Here is a 25086-nt window from a genome sequence, read left to right as displayed (position 1 = left end):
CTACCAGGATGGGCCTTTGACATAGTCTGGATGCAGTCAGGCCACTGAATATAAATAAGCAATGTAAAGAGATGGGGTGAATGAGTGGGGAAAAGTACATTTGATACAAATTACCTTCATAATATCAAAGAACAAATGTGTGTGCCTGAGGGGAAATTAACTTTCATACAGCCAAAATGGTTGAGAAATTACACCAATATCAGTGGACAATTTGCACTAATGTAAATAAACATAGATGATGGAACATATTCCCTTTTGCTGACGTGATGAACCACTAAGGGGACATAAATATTTACCATCTAAACCATGTGTGACCTCTCACCTCTCTGGCTGTAGAAGTGTTCTTCCTAACCAGTCCCTCAACAGCTCTCTGACTGAGCTTCACCCTCACTGGGTCTTCAGAGGAGAGGAAGGCTGAGGAGGAATGGAAGGATGAATGGATCAGTCAGTCAATAAAGTGTAGAGCTGCTGTCTGACAAAATCACTATTTTAGTAGTTCATTAAAGTAAATAAGGCTTTATGACTGCTGAGGTAGATTTTCAGGTAGAGATACATCCTTGGGACGTCCCTAGCCCGTTGAAGTTGACATTTAAAAGGGTTAAGGTAGGGGTTAAGGTTAGGGTTTAGGTAGGGATGTTCCAAGGATCCCAGATAGCATTGACCATTGTACATTCTTCTGTCTCTTTTACATAGCAGGTGATGGGTTCTGACTTCTGAACTTTTAAATATGAAAAATCCTTATTATGTGAAATTGAATGAAACAATAATGTATGTTGATGCTAATATGATGTACAATATTCCATGATGTTTCTATATGATAACAATAGAGTAATATATTTAATATGATGTACAATATTCCATGATGTTTCTATATGATAACAATAGAGTAATATATTTAATATGATGTACAATATTCCATGATGTTTCTATATGATAACAATAGCGTAATATATTTAATTTGCCATATACTATTTAACAGTTTCACTAATACATTTTTATTAACTTAATTATGATTCAACATCAGTTCACCGTCTCACCTCATACTGTATTGGAGCAGCAGCAGCTGACTGCCCTGTTCAACATCAGTTCACCGTCTCACCTCATACTGTATTGGAGCAGCAGCAGCTGACTGCCCGGTTCAACATCAGTTCACCGTCTCACCTCATACTGTATTGGAGCAGCAGCAGCTGACTGCCCGGTTCAACATCAGTTCACCATCTCACCTCATACTGTATTGGAGCAGCAGCAGCTGACTTGATCGTTGATGCTAATCATCATGTACTAGGACTGGAGACCACAGCAGCGATTCTGTTCTACCTCTTCAATGAGGCAGGGGTGAGGACATCATCCTGCTATTTTGACAGTCCCTGAAGGACAATACAGAAGAGGTATTTTCTCTTATTCCTTCCCTTTCTCTAATGTATTTTGTAATAAAATGATCAAGTGTAGTAAGATCATTGCTTTACTTTACTAGGACTGGAGACCACAGCCGTGATTCTGCTCTTGCCCTACCTCTTCAATGAGGACCCGAGTGGCCTTTATGTTCGTGACAAGGTATGCCTATGCACCAATCACCCGTTTCTTCATGAACAAGAAAGAAGCACTATACAAAGTAAATGGATTATTTATTATTGGCTGACATGTCTGCAGAAATGTTGCAATTTTGTAATGTGTTTTTTTTTGTGTAAATTGTTTTGTAAATATTAGTTCACATTTGTGGTGTCACTAAATAAACAATTAATTATTTAAATCAATATTGGTATTATTATTCCCCAAAAAATAGAATGGAGGACAGAAAAAAAATTGTTATTAAAATATGTTTTTGTAATGCAGGGAGGGTGGACAGGGAGTTCAAAAATGAACCCCAAAAGATTCTTTGAGGAACCATTATAAGGGGTTCTTCAAATAACTTATAGGGGTTTCCCACAAAAGGTTCTTCAAATAATTTTTAGGGGTTCCCCCACAGCTTCAATTTGAAGAACCCCTACTTTTTATAGTGTATATTGATAAAACTCACCTTGTCCGAGAGACATTTACATAGTTACACACTGCCCAATTTGGGATGACTATTTTAGGGCAAAATAGCGGCCACAACAGACAGACCTGATATGGCCCATAATTCAACGTCCTTGGACGTCACGTGCTGACTGGGTATGACCAAAGTTATTCTATTTAGCTACACTTTGTAGTACATTTTAACACTATAATAAATGTTTCTGACTCCACATCGCCTGTTTTCAAAAAGAGTCGTTGGTTTTTAGATGCAGTCGCTTTTTAGCTTTTTGTCTGAAAGTATTTTCTCAACTGCGATACCAACTCCAGTCAGCAGGTGGCAATGTGTGTCTTTCAGGTGATTCTGCCACTGTGACGTATAATCTTACACAATCACAACTCTCATATTGCAGTCACACAATGCTCTTCCCAAACATAGCTAATCAATTAGTTGTTTTTCAACAATATTTTAACCTACAGGAATATTTTCTCATTTCTGTCTCATGGTTAGTTCCTAGGATAATTTAACTGTAACTAACTTTTTAAATGTAACTAATACATTTACATTTTTCAATACTTCTAAAATGGGGTCCAGGTTTAAAATAATTACAGGTGCACCTTACTAGCTTATACTATATCATACATGGTCTTACTAAACACAGATTCTAGTTTTCATCCAGTTCACACAGATAGCTGACTGGGCCCTGTTTACACCTCCACACAGGAATACACACTCAGAGCCTCCTGACTCGGCCCTGTTTACACCTCCACACAGGAATACACACTCAGAGCCTCCTGACTGGGCCCTGTTTACACCTCCACACAGGAATACACACTCAGAGCCTCCTGACTGGGCCCTGTTTACACCTCCACACAGGAATACACACTCAGAGCCTCCTGACTGGGCCCTGTTTACACCTCCACACAGGAATACACACTCAGAGCCTCCTGACTCGGCCCTGTTTACACCTCCAAGGAGCCCCCCTCACACAGGAATACACACTCAGAGCCTACGAAGCTTTTCTAAAAACTCCACTTGTTTTTTCCTCGTTCTTTTTTTAAACTAGGTTCGAGATGTATCCACTCGGCTCGCTGCCTCTCAGATCAAAGGTGGGTCCATCTGCTCCGTTCCCGAAGTGTGGTTTCCCTGAGATCCCAAGTGCACGATTTACCCAGGTCGTCAGAAGCGGTCACCAAGTGAAGATTCACATCCCCATCGCCAAATGTGGTTGTTAATTTCTTTAATATCAAATGAGGAGAGAAACTTATCACACAAGTCAGAATTATTCTTAAACTAAACCTTTATTCACTTATTAATAAGGGAGCAGGTCAATACAATGCACACATATAAAGTGAATCAATTGAGTGCTCTACGATAATGATGGCTGGTCGACAAATCACCCCCAGATGATTCATTGAGAGCCACGAGACAAAAGTACAAAGGTCTTTTATAGCCAAGATACACCCCTATCAACCTACATGACGAACAACAGATGTATAGAACGGGTCACAAGGTTAAGATTTGTATGAAAGATACTTATAATTCTCAGCAGACAGTATCTGCTGTAAAAACAGTACTCTTTGTGTAGAGACCAGGGTCTGGCCCTGGGGTCATCTCTCCCTGGTACCATATAGAACAGAAACATTAACTCATGCTCTGGAATGCGGTCTCTTTAGGTTTTATCACCCAAAAGACATTGTAAATCTCCTGTCAGTGTTTCCTCCCGGAGGCCCATCCTCAGTAGAACACACAGACACAATAGTTCTAAGAACCCTCTATTCTGTTGCATAAAACAACCATTTGATCCAATAAAAGTATTATAACATAATGTTGCAGTTTTGCTCACAGTGTCCACTGAAAGTTGACTAGTAACAACAACTGGGACATAAGACACCCACCATGAGACCCACTAAATCTGCCCAAGAAAAGGCAAACAAAAGAAAAACCCACAACAAACTTAAAGACAGGAAGAACCAGTCGCCAATGTCATGCTCTAGTATACTGACTAACGAGGTGACACCAATCAGTGTGTCCTACGTGCTAATGAGCTATACGTTCTAAAGTCCATCCTCAAAACATAAATGGAAAAACCAAAGACTAACTAACACCTTAAGAGAATGCTCACCAACAACAGAAAACAACTTCCATTTCACATTATAATCAACTACAATGCTTCACCGTCACCAATATAAACATGGTGTCTGTCTACTGGCAACAACAATTAAAAACAATATTTTTTAATTTTTATTATTCCCACAAAGACTTTTCTTTCTATAGCTTCCCACTAGCTTCTAGAACTCTCGTCATCCTAAAACCCACTAGCGTCTAGAACTCTCCTCTTCCTAAAACTGACTAGCTTCTAGAACTCTCGTCCCCTTGGAACGAGCCCAAACAAAACTCATCTCCAATACGGAAAAACGTGCAGTAAAAATAAACTGTGATCCATGGCAATGCACTGGCTAAACGCAAAACATTTTGACTGCCAGCTACATTTTGACAATCAGCAACCAGGTTGTTCTCACCACGGACATGTCTGATTTCAAGAGGAAACTCCTGCAATATCCGTAGTAACTTTCCACCTCACTGCGGAGCTTCTCTCTCTTTTCAGGGTTCACTTAATAGGCATGTTGTTGGATCGGGGCCCAGTCCCCAATGTCATGCTCTAGTACATTTGGTTTGGCACATGAGAGAATTAACCCTGATATTCTAAAAACAGGGCAACAATGTCAATATAATTGTACCCAAAAAACTGTCAGTTGGTTGCATGAATAATTTTCATTAAATGTTACATGAAATGTAAATATGAAATATTTGGTTGCATAGTTGCTAGGTTGCATAGCCCCAATGTCAAAACACAGTTTTAACATGTCCAAATCAATAACCAATATGCAGAAACAGTTTGGGATCAATTGAAAACCTAACATGTGGTATATACACAAACATCTGCCACAATAATTGTATTTTTTAAAACAAGCTCCTTATAAACTGCACAAGCACCAGAAACGCTGTTGTTTTGACAAGTAGCAATAAATCACTGATATCGATTAGGGGGGAAATCAGGTTGTACGTGCTGTTGAAACTAACACAACTAAAAAAACACATGGAAATGGGAGATATTGTTCACCTCACTGGTTAGAGGACATCCTGCAGAAAACAGTCAGCTACATTTTGGAGTGATGCATTTAAATGTAGGGGTCGCTAAACAAACGAACACAACCCTTATTTGTCATCACTCATCGATATCATGTCAAAATTAATTATGTGACAGGAGGGAGATGAGGTTACGCGTCCTGTTAAAACTAACAGCTCAAAAACCACACAGAATATGGGAATAATGTGTACATCCCTGATTAGAGGACAACTTGTAGAAAACAGCTAGCTACATTTTGAAGTGTTGCATTTTGATTCCAGTGGGTCACCAACGTGGTAAGTGTAACACAGCTCTATTTGTGTTAGTAACTTTTTGTTAAATCACATAAATAATACTCTTCCAATTCAGAGCCTGGATTTTCCCCCTGGGGCTAATATCCATATCATGTTGAAATCAATAGAACAGGGGACAAACATTTAGGCTTCTACATTGTGACATCATTTAAATACTCCTACTACAATGTTAAAACATTCTACATTGTGACATCATTAAAATACTCCTACTACAATGTTAAAACATTCTACATTATGACATCATTAAAATACTCCTACTACAATGTTAAAACATTCTACATTGTGACATTATTTCAATGATATCATGAAACAACTCCTTCATGTATTTTATGTTTAATCAGAGATCTGAGACACAGGGGAAGGGAAGTATCCCTTCCCCTGTGTGTGTCCGCTTGTGTATATTCAGGCTGTTTGGCTGAGTAAAACTCTTCCCACATCGATCACAGCTATAAGATTTCTCTCCTGTGTGTGTTCTAAGGTGTATAGTTAGATAGCCAGAAGTAGTAAAACTCTTCCCACATTGATCACATAACGGATTCTCTCCTGTGTGTGTTCTCTGGTGTACTGTCAGATAGTTAGAAGTACTAAAACTCCTCCCACATTGATCACAGCTATATGGTTTCTCTCCTGTGTGTGTTCTTTGGTGCACTGTCAGTTGGCCAGATTGACAATAACTCTTCCCACATTGATCACAGCTATAAGGTTTCTCTCCTGTGTGTGTTCTTTGGTGTGCAGTCAGATTGCAAGAATTAACAAAACTCTTCCCACATTGATCACAGCTATATGGTTTCTCTCCTGTGTGTATTCTATGGTGTGCAGTCAGATTGCAAGAATTAACAAAACTCTTCCCACATTGAGCACAGCCATATGGTTTCTCTCTTGTGTGAATTCTCTGATGAATTTTAATGCCTGATGAGGAGGTGAATCTCTTCCCACAGTCAGAGCAGCGGTGAGGTTTCTTTCCTGTCTATCTCTGCTGGTGTTTCTTGAGGAGTTCTGACGTGGAGAGACTCTTCTCTGCCCTGTCAGCATCATGGGGCTGTTGAGGCTCCCCAGAGGATCCACGATAGTCCCGTCTCTCTCCTGTGTGAACAACAAAGTCAGACGGTTAAAGGGCCACAACAGCAGAAATCCACTGTTTATTTGAGGTAAAAGGTGAAGCCCAGAGGTCTGTTAAATTATTTTACAATTGTCTTAAGACAGTCAAACTCTAAGCAGTGTACCAGACGACCTTTGATCTCCAAAAAGGTCCCTTTCTGTGTTTGCTAAAGTTGCAGCACGAGGGCGATGCACACACAATTTGATTGCAGAAACACTTCCCTGCTAATGAGGAAACCACTAGTTATGGATGTAGTATATCTGGTAATGAGGAAACCGATAGTTATGGATGTAGTATATCTGGTAATGAGGAAACCGATAGTTATGGATGTAGTATATCTGCTAATGAGGAAACCACTAGATATGGATGTAGTATATCTGGTAATGAGGAAACCACTAGATATGGATGTAGTATATCTGGTAATGAGGAAACCGATAGTTATGGATGTAGTATATCTGGTAATGACGAAACCACTAGTTATGGATGTAGTATATCTGCTAATGAGGAAACCACTAGTTATGGATGTAGTATATCTGCTAATGAGGAGACTACTAGTTATGGATGTAGTATATCTGGTAATGAGGAAACCACTAGTTATGGATGTAGTATATCTGCTAATGAGGAAACCACTAGTTATGGATGTAGTATATCTGGTAATGAGGAAACCACTAGTTATCTGGTAATGAGGAAACCGCTAGTTATGGATGTAGTATATCTGCCTGGAACAAAAATGGTGAGCAAAGATTTTAGTTTTCCACAATGTATTCTGAATATTACAGCGCAAGATCAGGAGTGCTACTGAAGGAAACTCACATTAAGCTCTGTGTCGCTAGTTACTAATTCACCACCATGGGGGAAAACTCAGGGGAGTTCTCATAGGCTGACAGCAAAAATAGCCTCCATTTCCAGGTTGCTTATGAGTGCATTTCACATTACTTTGGATTATAACTGTAACGCTCGTTTGAATCTCCTGCTTAATATGTTTGTGTTATTGTCGCAAACTCAACTGCTTTATACTTTTAAAACACTTCAACCAGTAAAATGCTCTTTAGCTAGCTTTGCCATCAGCCTGAATCTGAGGGTTTGTACATTAAGTGTTTAACAAATTGGCCCATAACTTCACCTAACAACAACATAGACCTACTGTAGGACCCATAACTTCACCTAACAACAACAGATCTACTGTAGGACCCATAACTCCACCTAACAACAACACAGACCTACTGTAGGACCCATAACTTCACCTAACAACAACATAGACCTACTGTAGGACCCATAACTCCACCTAACAACAACACAGACCTACTGTAGGACCCATAATTTCACCTAACAACAACATTGACCTACTGTAGGACCCATAACTTCACCTAACAACAACATAGACCTAGGACTATAAATCATTTAATATTTCAGGTGAAACATGGAATCTAAAATGTCTGTCATGACATTTCATAACCTGATCACTAGATAATTTTGTGAAAAATTCCACTAGGCTACTCTGTAATGTGTTGTCATTCTAAATGTCCTGAATAAAGGAAAATAGCTCTGTGTGTTGTACAATAGCCTATCCATCAAGGAACAGTTCTCTACACATTATGAGCTAAGTATCTCTGTGTGCAAACAGACTAACGAGACCCAACTGTAAATCAAGCAGACAATAACACATTATAAACATCAATTTGTTAGGGATGCTAGATCCAACGTGGAGCACGGCATAACTGTCTTTACCAGAGTAATGAATGAAGAAGGACTTTAGTTGTTTTTTGCATGTCGTGATGTTTGTCATTTGACTGTCATTCAGAAAATGATTTCCTGGATCAGCTGATGATAGTTCAACATGTGACTAACTAAACAGCTACAGTATTAAGAATGATGTGTAATTATTGAAAAACCACATTAATGACAGTATCCATTTGGGTGTTGTCAATAAAGTTAAGGGGACTTTCGGTTAGAACCATTGGATTTAGCAAACTCTGAAAAGATTGAAAACTGTTTTCCCAGCATAACATAAGGAGACACTAAATGTGACATAGTTAGAGAGCATTTCAGAGATCTGAATACAAAAAACTGTCCCACTCCAAGATCCAGTATTTAAGTTGAAGTTCATCATATGACAAGCGTAACGTTATGACTATAACCAATGTTCCCTGGAGGAGGGAAACTAGGTACAACATACTATCAAATCCACGCCTTCCTGGAATCCCTGTCTTCCACAGGTGATGAGCGTGAGGCTTGGATTTATTCCTTCAATTTAATACCGCTCTTCACCGACCCAGGAAGGGGTGGGGCCAATCAGGTGTTGTACCTCGTTTCCCTCCTTCAGGAAACAGTAATTATAGTCAAAGTTACACTTCCTTTCAGTAGGTCAACTTCGGTACAACATACTATGGAGAAATAGATTAATTTCCCATGCCGACCCAAATGGATACTAAATTAAACGACCCTGCAAGATGCGTCAGTTTTGTCAATTTATTCATTCTTTCGTTTGAAACACTCCTGTCAATGTTGAGTAAGGACACACACCTGATTACACATATAGAGGTAGGACTAGTCTACCCGATTACACATATAGAAGTAGGACTAGTCTACCTGGCCTGAGCACAAATGTAGGCCTATAAATGTGGCTATTTGGGGATGTCTGATAGTATTTCTGATTGTCTTAACGCTGCACCACTAATGAGTTGTGGAGCTTCTCCAACTAATTTTTTCTTCACCTCAAAGAGCAGGTAAACAAAGTCTTATTAGAATCCATTACGAATGACAATAGTTGCTCAAAGTATTTGTAAATTATTTCCAGCTCTCGCCCTTTCGATAACCACTCAGCATTAAAGGGTAAAATGTAATGCTCTGATCCAGTGGAAATGTTATAAAATACCTGATTACTTCTTATTCTTTGCACAAATAGACGACAGATGTGTCTGTCCAGAACTCACTGGCGCGGGAAACTGAGGGCCCAGAATATTTTATACAATGTTGCAAGTTTGAGGACCCAGTTTATAGTTGATAGAATGTTTCAAGTTCGTTGTTGACAGGCCATGTGCAGCCAATGGGATTGATATTTATTTTTTAAATCGGGATATTTTCTACCTGCAGGCTGCAAATGTTTTTGTTTGTTGGTTTCATGTAGGCTATTTTTACATAGTTGGCAATGGCAATAAAAGTTACTTTTAGATTTGTATAATTTTCATTTAGATGGAATGTAGATTAATCACAGACAATGATTTTGAGATACTATTATCAATGAAATTAAACTGTTTCAGTAAAATGTGCAAATGAAAATCATAACTGGCACCAGATCAGTAGAAATGGTAAGATACATTTGCACTTCAAATGTAGGTTGCCGACTGCTTGTGTAGCCAATTACCAGCAACGTCAGAATGTATGAAGGACAGCAGGAGTTGGTTCAGGAAGAGTTTCTTCTCTTCTGGTTGGGCGATATTGATGTAATGGCATGAAAATAAATTGGCTGAATATTATACAATGACTTATCAACAGCTCTAACAATTTGACCCCCACAGGAAATCTACACTGGCAATTTTAGAATATACTATATAGCCTAGAAACCTGGTTAAACTATCACTATGACATCATGGATGAATTCTAGAATATACTATATATCCTAGAAACCTGGTTAAACTTTCATTATGACATCATGGATGAATTCTAGAATATACTATATAGCCTAGAAACCTGGTTAAACTATCATTATGACATCATGGATGAATTCTAGAATATACTATATATCCTAGAAACCTGGTTAAACTATCATTATGACATCATGGATGAATTCTAGAATATACTATATATCCTAGAAACCTGGTTAAACTATAATTATGACATCATGGATGAATTCTAGAACATACTATATGTCCTAGAAACCTGGTTAAACTATCATTATGACATCATGGATGACCAGTCCTTGTATTCATAGTGTATTGAATTCAGGGGGTCGCCCTGAGCTGAACTCAAACCTGGGTCCAGTGACTCTCAAGTTAACACCTTATAACTGTTACACCAAGATGTCTGAACTTCTTGACGAGGTCCCTAGGTTTTGGGTTAAGGTTGATACAATAGCTTTCTCTATGAATTTGAGAGTGGTTATATTTCTCCAACCCCCATCCCTCAGCGGTTTACCAAACCAAGTCTCTGGGCAGCCATTTTGTTTCTGTTTAAATCCTAGGTTGTCTCTTTAAAAATGCCACACAACAAACAACCAATCTGCAGTTGAAACAATAACAAAGCTGTAATTCTACTACTGTTTTGCTAATAAGATGATGATGGGGTTGGAGAAATGTAACTACTCTCAAATTCATAGACAGACCAATGGATGCAAGGACTGACCATCCATGATATCAACATTATAGTTTTAACCATGTTGAGGCTATACAGTGTTGATTTACATTGTTTCTAAACATTGGAGTAAAAAAAGCTTATTTGGGGTTCTGATGGGGTACAACAGTTGAACTAAGCTCATGAGGCATGTGTTATATTCTTCAAGAATCAATGGCTATAAATAAATAATACACAGTCCATACTGCTATAACCCATAGTACCACATTGGATAACATTCACAACATGGAACAACAGTCCATACTGATTTCCCCAGTTCAACAACTGCAGAGTTTGTGCCTCTGTTTTTAAGACAGTACTTACGAGTGTTAATCAGGGAACGGTTTCTCAAAACCATCTTATGGCTAAGTTCACCGTTAGAACCATCGGACACCTTAAGATGCGTTTGGGAAACCGGGACCAGATATCCAGTTTCCTCCTCTTCTTCCTCCTCCGTTTTCAATGTAACAGTCATCTCTTCCTCCTCCTCTTTCACTCCATAAACTGCATCCTCCTCTCCTTTTACTGTAACATCCTCCTCCTCTTTCACTCTGAACGCTTCTTCCCCTTCTTTCACAGTAACGGCCTCATCCTCTACTTCTTGTTTTACTGTGATACCCGCTTCTTCTATAGCAGGGGAGTAGCTTAGTGACCGCATGGTCGGGGATGTTAGCTAGCTAGGCTAATGCTAACTTAACCAGCCCGCTAACGGAATAATAACAACAACACCGTAAATATGAAATTAAAACGGGTAACTAACTAGACGACAGAAGAGGGTTTAAAACACAGTGGCTAATAATTACGAATACGTCTAAAGACCTTTATTGGTTCGTCTATTTTGTCTAGCAAGCTACCGAAGTGACTGACTGACTGTTGCTGCTATTGAAAGAAGCGTTCCGTCCACTAGATTATACGTCACAGTAGCAGAAATGCCTTAAAGTCGCAGACCGCCATTAGCTGACTGGAGTGAGTAAAACGTCAATTTAATTTTCAGACAAAAAGTTAAAGGGTAGGAATCAGGGACGTCGCTAGAACTAAAATATTAATTAGCCACCCCCCCCCCCTAAATAAATCAATATCAGTCAATACATTTTTTCTGTGATTTCTTTTTTTTTGTCAACCGTTCCATCGCATCTTAAACTTTTTACCGGGCCGGCACTAGGACCGGGGGAGGCTGCTGTTAGACTTTCTTCAGCAAAGATATACTAGGAGAGAGGGGAACCCCTACACAGAACTGAACTGAATCAAAGATGGCGAACAGAAATACTAGAAGAGAGGGGAACCCCTACACAGAACTGAACTGAATCAAAGATGGCAGACAGAAATACTAGGAGAGAGGGGTAACCCTACACAGAACTGAACTGAATCAAAGATGGCGGACAGAAATACTAGGAGAGATGTACCCCTACACAGAACTGAACTGGATCAAAGATGGTGGACAGAAATACTAGGAGAGAGGGGTACCCCTACACAGAACTGAACTGAATCAAAGATGGTGGACTGAAATACTAGGAGAGAGGGGTACCCCTACACAGAACTGAATCAAAGATAGCGGACAGAAATACTAGGAGAGGGGTACCCCTACACAGAACTGAACTGAATCAAAGATGGTGGACTGAAATACTAGGAGAGAGGGGTACCCCTACACAGAACTGAACTGAATCAAAGATGGCTGACAGAAATACTAGGAGAGAGGGGTACCCCTACACAGAACTGAACTGAATCAAAGATGGTGGACTGAAATACTAGGAGAGAGGGGTACCCCTACACAGAACTGAACTGAATCAAAGATGGCGGACAGAAATACTAGGAGAGAGGGGTACCCCTACACAGAACTGAACTGAATCAAAGATGGCGGACAGAAATACTAGGAGAGAGGGGTACCCCTACACAGAACTGAATCAAAGATGGTGGACAGAAATACTAGAATGGAAGCAAATGTAAGGGATTATAACGTCATAACTAATCATGCAAAAACATGTACAGTTGACAGGAATGTTAGTTCATGTAGAGACAAACGATTATGCATTTTTTTAAATCATAGTTCATTTACGAAAATCGTGATTTAGCCAGCTAGCTGACTAGCTAACATTAGCCAGCTAGCTGGCTAGCTTTATGGGTGTTGTGACATGAGTATGAAATTGTAATTCTGGTTGTTTTAGGGACTCCTGAAACAACCAGCAAACCAGACTGTCGTTTTGGAAAACAGTGGATGTATAGAATCTAGCTAGCTGAAGAATTTACTGCAAATTTAATGTACAATTTTGTAAGCTTTCCTTGCTGATATTTGCCATGCAGATAGATTAAATAACGTAGCTAACTATGTTCTTGCTTATTGTGCAGTGGATTATTCAAATCCCTGTATGCCCATGGATGTGTAGCTAGCTATCTAGCCGATCTGTGTATGGACCCAAACGTTTGGTATACATATTAGTTCAGAACCTAGCTATGAACCTCAGCTATCATAGCCAGTTGTATCAACTTCAAAACAGCCTGAATGACATTAATGAAGCCTATGGATTGAGTAGATTATAATATCATGTTGTGCCAAGGATGCAAGTCGTATATACATGTAGTTATTACCATGCATGAGATCCCCACATTGTAGCCTGTACATTTAATATATTCACTAATCATGTACTCTATCTTGGCAAATAAAAGTGCAGTTTAAGTATGAATGTCTTTGAGATGATTTTTCAGTCATATCCAATACCAGGAGTATCAAATTCCAGTCTTTGAATGATGCTGTGTCTGCATGTATGTATTACAATTCTACACTTCAACACTGTTTACCAATCTTGGTCCTGGGACATCAATGGTTACACATTGTAACTAATAGACTAGAAACAGGATTTAACTAGTTAATTCATATAAACAGAAATATAATGTTAAATACAGAACACTACACTTCCTTTGCATCATGTAAATACTCCAACACCGGTTCATCTCAACATCTAATGCCCTTCATCTGCATTGATCTGGTAAAACACAGGATAGGTGGAGTATTTCATCACATTACACTTCATTTCAACCAGTAGAGAATGTGAAACACTTGATTGAAAAGCTCATTATCCAAGTGTTATAAATACAAGTTCAATCTGTACTTCAATGCACATCTGTTGTGAATTATAAAAACAGAGGAAGAAAGAGGTGGTGGTGGGAGAGGTGTAAAAGACAGAAAGGGAAAGAGGTAAGCACATAGGAGCAGGGAAGGCAGTACATAATTAATGAAACACGGTGCTACCTAAATATTCTCTCAGTTCATCACAATTACATAATAGTGTCTCTAGTCGGCCCAAAGGTTATCTTAAAAGAGGGTGAGGTGGCGATGATGGGACTGAGGGTTGGCATCCTCTCACATCAAAACATATCTGCAGACGAGAGACAGATGGAGAGAGAGAGCATGTTTAAGCCTTGTGTTTTTATTCTGACATTGCTAGTCATCAATCAGGAGGATGAAAAAACTGACCTGGGATCATTAACTCTGGGACTACTGCATCTCTGTCTGTGTTTCAATGTAAAGCATCTCTTTAATAATACTTACTGTATAATATAAACTGACCTGGGATCATTAACTCTGGGACTACTGCATCTATCTGTATTTCAATGTAAAGCATCTCTTTAATAATACTTCCTGTTGACCTGACCATGTGACCTCTCACCTCTGATCATGCTGTGCCCTCCATGTAGCCAGTTCAGATGCAGGAGGGGTTCACCGACACAGCTGATATAACCTAGAGGATTTAGGGAGAAGAGGAGAGAGGGATGAAGTGAAGGAGAGAGACTGTTATTGAGAAAATAAGGTAGTTAAAGCCACAGTGTTCAACAGGAATCTGTGTGTGGCCTCACCTGGTGTCCACACCACACTAAGTGGCTGCAGAGTACTTTATGCTGAAAAACATGAACGGACCCACAAGGACAAACAATTATAGCGTAGTTATAGAAATAATGAAGTGACTTACTATTCTCCATGGTTGGCCCTCTTGCCTATTCTTTGAAGGTGGAAGGCGCCACAGTTATACACCTGAACCTGCTTACAGCACAACACAATCCATCAATCAGATTGATACATGAGTGTGTAGGTGTGGGTTATAGGGTGTCTAATTGTTCTACATTACTTCAATATGGGTGATTTAAAACAGCCTGTTTTGTTTTTGAATAGACATCACACCCTTACCTAAACAGCACCCTCACCTGAGAAGTAGAAATAAAAGGGAGATAAATTGTGAATTGAATAACTGAAGTTGACATAGCTAAGTAAATGGAAGAATACTCTTATTGCAACGTGGATGGCTCTTAAAAGAGCCTTTGGTTGAGCATAGTGTAGTCTATGGTGTTGCCAGGGAACAGCACCCTCTTAAAAGAGTCTTTGGTTGTGCATATTGTAGTCTATGGTGTTGCCAGGGAACAGCACCCTCTTAAAAGAGTCTTTGGTTGTGCATATTGTAGTCTATGGTGTTGCCAGGGAACAGCACCCTCTTAAAAGAGTCTTTGGTTGTGCATATTGTAGTCTATGGTGTTGCCAGGGAACAGCACCCTCTTAAAAGAGTCTTTGGTTGTGCATAGTGTAGTCTATGGTGTTGCCAGGGAACAGAAACACTCATCCAGCCATTCCTCTGGGTAACCCCGCTGTCTGAAACACTCATCCAGCCATTCCTCTGGGTAACCCCGCTGTCTGAAACACTCATCCAGCCATTCCTCTGGGTAACCCCGCTGTCTGAAACACTCATCCAGACATTCCTCTGGGTAACCCCGCTGTCTGAAACGCTCATCCAGACATTCCTCTGGGTAACCCCGCTGTCTGAAACACTCATCCAGCCATTCCTCTGGGTAACCCCGCTGTCTGAAACACTCATCCAGCCATTCCTCTGGGTAACCCCGCTGTCTGAAACGCTCATCCAGCCATTCCTCTGGGTAACCCCGCTGTCTGAAACGCTCATCCAGACATTCCTCTGGGTAACCCCGCTGTCTGAAACACTCATCCAGCCATTCCTCTGGGTAACCCCGCTGTCTGAAACACTCATCCAGCCATTCCTCTGGGTAACCCCGCTGTCTGAAACACTCCTCCAGCCATTCCTCTGGGTAACCCCGCTGTCTGAAACACTCATCCAGACATTCCTCTGGGTAACCCCGCTGTCTGAAACACTCATCCAGACATTCCTCTGGGTAACCCCCCTGTCTGAAACACTCCTCCAGCCATTCCTCTGGGTAACCCCGCTGTCTGAAACTCTCATCCAGACATTCCTCTGGGTAACCCCGCTGTCTGAAACTCTCATCCAGACATTCCTCTGGGTAACCCCGCTGTCTGTAACACTCATCCAGACAGTCGGCTTGTTTGTCATAGTCACTCTGTGTACTACAAATCCTGTGTATGCAACTTTATTGGCTGATGGGGAGGATATTTTTTAGGGGTGTAGGGTGGAAGCTGTCTCTGCGTAACAGGGAATTCCTGTCCGTCGGCTTCCTGTACAGGTCTGTGCTAAATCCACACCCCTCCCTCTTAGTCAAAATGTCCAGATAACTTGTTTCATGCGCATCAAAGGTGAGGGTGAATTTCAGATGTTCACTGCTTGTATTGATGAAGGAGTGGAATCGATGAAGTTCCTCTGCTGTCCCCTGGAATAGAAGGAACACGTCATCAATGAAGACTTTTTCAGAGCCTGATGAGGTGCTAGAATGGATTGTTAGGGCTGACGATCACGTTCTTCTCTAACAACCCCACATACAGATTGGCATAATTAGATGCTATTTTTTTTAAACTACAATGACCATAATGACCTGAGCGCCTACTTGTCTTTGTGTTTCTTTTACACCTGCTACGTAAAAGAGACCGAAGAATGTGTAACAGTATAGATTCCGTCCCTCTCCTCGCCCCTACCTGGGCTCGAACCAGGGACTCTGCACACATCAACAACTGCCTCCCACGAAACATCGTTACCATCGCTATTAGTGCGCACCCCGCTAACTAGCTAGCCATTTCACATCGGTTACAATAGCACAATGGTCAATGCTATCTGGGATTCTTGGGACATCCCTACCCTGAACCCTAACCTTAACCCCTAACTTAACCATTTTAAATGCCAACTTCAATGGGCTAGGGACGTCCCAAGGATGTATCTCTACCTGAAAATACATGATCTAAGTGATTGATAGTTGGTATTCAGCAGTCATAAAGCCTTATTTACTTTAATGAACTACTAAAATAGTGATTTTGTCCGACAGCAGCTCTACACTTTATTGACAGACTGATCCATTCATCCTTCCATCCATCCTCAGCCTTCCTCTCCTCTGAAGACCCAGTGAGGGTGGAGCTCAGTCAGAGAGCTGTTGAGGGACTGGTTAGGAAGAACACTTCTACAGCCAGAGAGGTGAGAGGTCACACATGGTTTAGATGGAAAATATTTATGTTCCCTTAGCGGTTCATCACGTCAGCAAAAGGGAATATGTTCCATCATCTATGTTTATTTACATTAGTGCAAATTGTCCACTGATATTGATGAAATTTCTCAGGCACACACATTTGTTCTTTGATATTATGAAGGTCATTTGTGTAAAATGTACTTTTCCCCACTCATTCACCCCATCTCTGTATATTGCTTATGCATATTCAGTGACCTGACTGCATCCAGACTGTCAAAGGCCCATCCTGGTAGATCTGAACCTAATGCAGCTTGGAGTGATCAGATAACAGAAGTCACATTTAGGTGCCAGGTGTAACTGAGGCCATAGATGCTCCATATCCATTACTTTGAATGTTTTATATAATATGACAAAATTTGTTTCTTTCTGTGTTGCAGGGGCAGTCAAGAAATGGAACAGCAAGGCCACAGAACATGACATAAGCAGAGCTGTGGGAGACCACCTCAAGCCCCTGGTAGAGCCGGGGGTGGTGTTTACCACTTCACCAGCAGAGCTGTGGGAGACCACCTCAAGCCCCCGGTAGAGCCGGGGGTGGTGTTTACCACTCCACCACGCCTTCAGCAGGCTGGAAAAGTGGGATTGATACTGTTTTTCATACTAAGATGGACCAAGAGTCTGTTGATTGGTCAGTCATTGGGTTCATTTGTTGAAATCAAATCAAGCTTTATTTATACAGCACATTTCAGACATGGATGCAACACAATGGCTTTACAGGAGAAAACAATGAAAATAAACAGAAATACTTAGTACACAAACATAACAGGATAAAAAAACAGAAGATTAACAACTGAAAGACTAATGAACATTCTAAGGAAATGCCATTGATTAAAATATTAATTGGATGCAACATCCAACCCAAAATATCAGCTTGTTTTTTTAGGAGGGGCTCTGAAAGACACTATGGTGGTGTCCACTGAAAATTGACTAGTAACAACAACTGGGACCTAAAAGACAACCACCATGAGACCCACTAAATCTGCCCAAGAAGAAGCAAACAAAATAAAAAAATCCACACCAAACTTAAAGACAGGAAGCAAACCAAAAAGGTGGATCAACTAAGGGTGTTGACTCTCCACACCTATCAAGACAACTGGAGCACTGGGCCAGACACTCTTAAATAGAACCTGGACCAGCTCAGGTGAAACTCCTTCCCACTAACGAGATGGACAAGCCAGCACAGGTGTAACACATACTGACTAACGAGGTGACACCAATCAGTGGGTCCTACGTGCTAACGAGCTATACGTGCTAAAGTCCAACCTAAAAACATAAATGGAAAAACCAAAAGCTTAAGAGAATGCTCACCACCAACAGAAAACAACTTCCATGTCACATTATAATCAACTACAATGCTTCACCATCACCAATATAAACATGGTGTCTGTCTAACAACAACTAAAAACAATATTTATTTTCCCCACAGAGAAACCTAAAACTCACTAACTTCTAGAACTCTCGTCCCCTTGAAACGAGCCCAAACAAAACTAATCTCCAATACGGAAAAACAGTCAAAATAAATTGTGATCCATGGCAACACACTGGCTAAACGCAAAACATTTTGACTGCCCCCCTTGAGACAATCAGCAACCAGGTTGTTCTCACCACAGACATGTCTGATTTCAAGAGGAAACTCCAGCAATATTCGTAGTAACTTTCCACCTCACTGTGGAGCTTCTCTCTCTTTTCAGGGTTCACTCAATAGGCATGTTGTTGGATCGGGGCCCAGTCCCCAATGTCATGCTCTAGTACATTTGGGTTGGCACATCTGAGAATTAAACCTGCTATTCTAAAAGCACAATGTCAATATAATTGTCAGTTGGTTGCATAAATAATTACCATTACCAAATGCTACATGAAATGAAAATATGAAATATTTGGTTGCATAGTTTCTAGGTGGGATAGCCCCAATGTCAAAACACAGTTTTAACGTGTCCAAATCAATAACCAATATGCAGAAACAGTTTGGGATAAATTGAAAACCTAACATGTGGTATATACACAAACATCTGCCACAATAATATTTTTTAAAACAAGCTCCTTATAAACTGCACAAGCACCAGAAACACTGTTGTTTTGACAAGTAGCAATAAATCACTGATATCGATTAGGGGGGAAATCAGGTTGTACCTGCTGTTGAAACTAACACAACTAAAAAAAACACATGGAAATGGGAGATATATTTTACCTCACTGGTTAGAGGACAACCTGCAGAAAACAGTCAGCTACATTTTGGAGTGATGCATTTAAATTTAGGGGTCGCTAAACAAAGGAACACAACACTTATTTGTCATCACTCATCGATATCATGTCAAAATTAATTGTGTGACAGAAGGGAGATGAGGTTGCACGTCCTGTTAAAACGAACAGCTCAAAAACCACACAGAATCTGGGAGTATGTGTACATCCTTGATTAGAGGACAATTTGTAGAAAATAGATCACTACATTTTGAAGTGTTGCATTTTGATTCAAGTGGGTCATCAACATGGTAAGTGTAACACAGCTCTTTTTGTGTTAGTCACTTTTTGTTAAATCACATAAATACTACTCTTCCAATTCAGAGCCTGGATTTTTCCTGAGGCTAATATCCGTATCATGCTGAAATCAATAGAACAGGGGACAAATATTTAGGCTTCTACATTGTGACATGATTAAAATACTCCTACTACAATGTTAAAACATTCCACATTGTGACATTAATTCATTGATATCATGAAACAACTCCATGTATTTTCTGATGTTTTATCAGAGATCTTTTATCAGTGTACCTCTTCCCACATTGATCACAGCTATGAGGTTTCTCTCCTGTATGTGTTCTCTGTTGTACAGTCAGAGAGCCAGATGTATTAAAACTCTTCCCACATTGACCACAGCTATAAGGTTTCTCTCCTGTGTGTGTTCTCTGGTGTACAGTCAGAATGCTAGATGTAGTAAAACTCTTCCCACATTGACCACAGGTATAAGATTTCTCTCCTGTGTGTATTCTCTCGTGTGATGTCAGATGGTCAGATCGACCAAAACTCTTTCCACATTGACCACAGCTATAAGATTTCTCTCCTGTGTGTATTCTCTGGTGTGATGTCAGCTGGCCAGATCGACCAAAACTCTTTCCACATTGATCACAGCTATAAGATTTCTCTCCTGTGTGTATTCTCTGGTGAAGAGTCAGAGTGCTAGATGCAGCAAAACTCTTCCCACATTGATCACAGCTATAAGGTTTCTCTCCTGTGTGTGTTCTCTGGTGTAGAGTCAGTTGGGCAGATGTAGTAAAACTCTTCCCACATTGATCACAGCTATACTGGTTCTCTCCTGTGTGTGTTCTCTGGTGTGATATCAGGTTGCTTAGCTGAGTAAAACTCTTCCCACATTGATCACAGCTATAAGGTTTCTCTCCTGTGTGTGTTCTCTGGTGTAGAGTCAGTTGGGCAGATGTAATAAAACTCTTCCCACATTGATCACAGCTATACGGTTTCTCCCCTGTGTGTGTTCTCTGGTGTATCTTCAGATGGCCAGATGTAACAAAACTCTTCCCACATTGATCACAGCTATACGGTTTCTCTCCTGTGTGTGTTCTCTGGTGTGATATCAGGCTGGTTGAATGAGTAAAACTCTTCCCACATTGAACACAGCTATAAGATTTCTCTCCTGTGTGTTTTCTCTGGTGTAGAGTCAGAGTGCTAGATGCAGCAAAACTCTTCCCACATTGATCACAGCTATAAGGCTTCTCTCCTGTGTGTATTCTCTGGTGTAGAGTCAGTTGGGCAGATGTAGTAAAACTCTTCCCACATTGATCACAGCTATACGGGTTCTCTCCTGTGTGTGTTCTCTGGTGTGATATCAGGTTGTTTAGCTGAGTAAAACTCTTCCCACATTGATCACAGCTATAAGGTTTCTCTCCTGTGTGTGTTCTCTGGTGTAGAGTCAGTTGGGCAGATGTAGTAAAACTCTTCCCACATTGATCACAGCTATACGATTTCTCCCCCGTGTGTGTTCTCTGGTGTATCTTCAGATGGCCAGATGTAACAAAACTCTTCCCACATTGATCACAGCTATACGGTTTCTCTCCTGTGTGTGTTCTCTGGTGTGATATCAGGCTGGTTGAATGAGTAAAACTCTTCCCACATTGACAGCTATAAGGTTTCTCTACTGTGTGGATTTTCTGATGAATTTTAATGCCTGCTAAGGAGGTGAATCTCTTCCCACAGTCAGAGCAGCAGTGAGGTTTCTTCCCTGTGGATCTCTGCTGGTGTTTCTTGAGGTGTTCTGATGTGGAGAAACTCTTCTCTGCCTTGTCAGCATCATGAGGTTGTTGAGGCTCCCCAGAGGACCCACGGTAGTCCCGTCTCTCTCCTGTGTGAACAACAAAGTCAGACAGATGGTTAAAGGCCCACAACAGGGGAAATCCACTGTAAAAAGTGATGCCAACAGCGTAGCCATGATGTTGTACAACAATTGACGTCTGTAATGAATGTAATGATTATTTGAAATTTGTCTTAAAATGAGCAAGAACAGTCATATATTGTCTTGTTTTCACATTAGTAGTAACATCCATGATTGTAGACTAGAAATAAGTTATTCATGTAGTTGAAACTCCAAGCAGTGTGCCAGACGACTTTGGTCTCCAATATAGGCCCCTTTCTGTGTTTAATAAAATTGTATGTAGTATATCTGCCTGGAGTGAAAATGGTGAGCAAAGATTTTAGTTTTTCACAAAGTATTCTGAATGTGAATATGGGAAAATTCAGGGGAGTAACCTCCATTTCCACGTTGCTTAAGAGTGCTTTCACACTACTTTGGATTATAATTGTAATGCTCGTTTGAATGTCCTGCTTAATATAATGTTTGTGTCATCATCGCAAATCAACCGCTTTGTATTTAAAAAACACTTCAACCAGTAAAATGCTCTTTGGCTTTTCCATCAGCCTGACAATGTGGGTTTGTACACTGTTTGCCAAATTGGCCCATAACTTCACCTAACAACAAATATACCTGTAATGAACGAAGAAGCACTTTCGTTGTTGTTGCATGACATACATAGTGTACTGTAGGACCCATAACAACAACATAGACCTACTGTAGGACCCATAACTATAACAGACCTACTGTAGGACCCATAACTTCACCTAACAACAACATAGACCTATTGTAGGACCCATAACTTCACCTAACAACAACATAGACCTACTGTAGGACCCATAACAACAACATAGACCAACTGTAGGACCCATAACAACAACATAGTCCTACTGTAGGACCCAAAACTTCACCAAACAACAAATATAGGAAAATAGCTCTGTGTGTTGTACAATAACCTATCCATCAAGGAACAGTTCTCTACACATTATGAGCTAAGTATCTCTGTGTCCAAACAGACTAACGAGACCCGACAGTAAATCAAGCAGACAATAACATTATAAACATCAATTTGTTAGGGATGTTGGATCCAACGTGGAGCACGGCATAATTGTCTTTACCACAGTAATGAATGAAGAAGCACTTTGGTTGTTGTTGCATGTCGTGATGTTTGTCATGTGACTGTCATTCAGAAAATGATTTCCTGGATCAGCTGATGATATTTGAACATGTGACTAACTAAACAGCTACAGTATTAAGAATGATGTGTAATTATTGAAGAACTGCGTTAATGACAGTATCCATTTGAGTGTTGTCAATAAAGTTAAGGTGGCTCTCGGTTAGAACCCTTGAATTTAGCAAACTCAAATGATTTGATTTGGAATTTCTGTGCCCATGAAAACTGTTTTCCCAGCGTAATATAAGGAAACTAAATGTTACGTAGGTAGAGTGTATTTCAGAGATCTGAATACAAAAAACTGTACTAACAGGACAATAACCTAAACCACAAGGCCAAATCTACACTGGAGGAGCTTACCAAGATGACATTGAATGTTCCTGAGTGGCCTAGTTACAGTTTGGACTTAAATCATCTGGAAAATCTATGGAAAGACTTGAAAATGGCTTTCTAGCAATGATCAACAACCAACTTGACAGAACAGGAAGGATTTAAAAAAGAATAATGAATATTCACATGAAGATCAGTCTCCTATTGGATGACATCACGACTTCCCATCAAGCCAACTCCTTGAAGGCCTTACTATGACATCACTCACTCCTTCTAGTTTGCAGTTCTCTAAAAAAAAACTATTTTGCTCAAAACATTTATTTGTTTCCCTTTAGTGTGTTATACTTTACTGTATTTATATATCACTTTTCAACAGGAAAAGTTAAAATCACTGGAGGAAGTCATGAACAATTCACAGTACAAAAACATATTCAAGTGTAGAATGCCCTTTTAAAAATCACACATTAGTTCAACAACTGCAGAGTTTGTGCCCCTGTTTTATGAGATAGTACTCACTGTATTTACCGGTGTTAATCAGATCAACGTCCCTGTTTAATAAGATAGTACTCAATTCATAAAAAAAAAAATATTCACCTTTATTTAACCAGGTGGCCAGTTGAGAACAAGTTTTCATTTACAACTGCAACCTGGCCAAGATAAAGCAAAACAGTGCGACAAAAACAACAACACAGAGTTACACATGGGATAAACAAAAGTACAGTCAATAACTCAATAGAAACATCTATATACAATGTTTGCAAATGGAGAACGGAGGTAAGGCAATAAATAGGCCATAGTAGCGAAGAAATTACAATTTAGCAAATTAACCTTTCACGGGTCTCTACCCCGGGTCCGGGAGCACCCCCCCCCCCCCCCCCCCCCACACTGAGTAGCATCGCTAGCATAGCGTCACAATTAAATAGTAGCATCTAAATATCATTAAATCACAAGTCCAAGACACCTAATGAAAGATACAGATGTTGTGAATAAAGCCACCATTTCAGATTTTTTAAATGTTTTACAGGGAAGACAAAATATGTAAATCTATTAGCTAACCACGTTAGCAAAAGACACCATTTTTCTTTGTCCACCATTTTCTCTCAACACCAGTAGCTATCACCAATTCGGCCAAATAAAGATATTGATAGCCACTAACCAAGAAAAAACCTCATCAGATGACAGTCTGATAACATATTTATGGTATAGGATAGGTTTTGTTAGAAAAATGTGCATATTTCAGGTATAAATCATAGTTTACAATTGCACCCACCATCACAACTCGACTAGAAAAAATACAGAGCAACGTGTATTACCTAATTACTAATCATAAAACATTTCTTAAAAATACACAACTCACACAATGGAAATACACAGATCTTGTGAATTCAGACAACATTTCAGATTTTCTAAGTGTCTTACAGCTAAAACACAATAAATCGTTATATTAGCATACCACATGTGCAAACGTTACCAGAGCATTGATTCAGCCAAAGAGAGCGATAACGTAATCATCGCCAAAATGTATTAATTTTTTCACTAACCTTCTCAGAATTCTTCAGATGACACTCCTGTAACATCATATTACAACATACATATAGAAGAGTTTGTTCGAAAATGTGCATATTTAGCCACCAAAATCATGGTTAGACAATGACAAAAGTAGCCCAGCTGGTCAGAAAATGTCGTGCGCCATATTAGACAGTGATCTAGTCTTATACATAAATACTCATAAACTTGACTAAAAAATACAGGGTGGACAGCGATTGATAGACAATTTAATTCTTAATACAATCGCTGAATTACATTTTTTAAATTATCCTTACTTTTCAATACAGGTTGCGCCAAGCGAAGCTACTCCTAACAAAATGGCGGCATAAGCGTTTCACATTGACAGAAACGCGATTTATCATAATAAATTGTTCTTACTTTGAGCTGTTCTTCCA

General features: G+C 39.9%; 1 protein-coding gene and 1 long non-coding RNA gene across 2 annotated transcripts in view; both read right to left on the bottom strand.

Moving 5' to 3' along the window:
* LOC129847791 (zinc finger protein 721-like) overlaps positions 1 to 25086 on the bottom strand; it is a 55445-nt gene that overhangs the window by 21427 nt on the left and 8932 nt on the right. The window contains exon 2 of the mRNA XM_055915472.1: positions 20006 to 21633. Coding sequence (XP_055771447.1) covers positions 20006 to 21633 — 1628 coding nt within the window. The remainder of the gene's footprint in view (positions 1 to 20005; positions 21634 to 25086) is intronic.
* Positions 12810 to 15042, bottom strand: LOC129847789 (uncharacterized). The gene is made up of 2 exons (XR_008758461.1): positions 14528 to 15042; positions 12810 to 14236 (listed from the first exon to the last, which is right to left on the bottom strand). It is a non-coding gene; the product is annotated as an uncharacterized LOC129847789 (long non-coding RNA).

Source organism: Salvelinus fontinalis, unplaced genomic scaffold, assembly GCF_029448725.1.
Source record: "Salvelinus fontinalis isolate EN_2023a unplaced genomic scaffold, ASM2944872v1 scaffold_0944, whole genome shotgun sequence".
Taxonomy (NCBI): Eukaryota; Metazoa; Chordata; class Actinopteri; order Salmoniformes; family Salmonidae; genus Salvelinus; species Salvelinus fontinalis.
The sequence above is the reverse complement of the archived record's forward strand: the minus strand, read 5'-3'. Positions and strand labels throughout refer to the sequence as shown.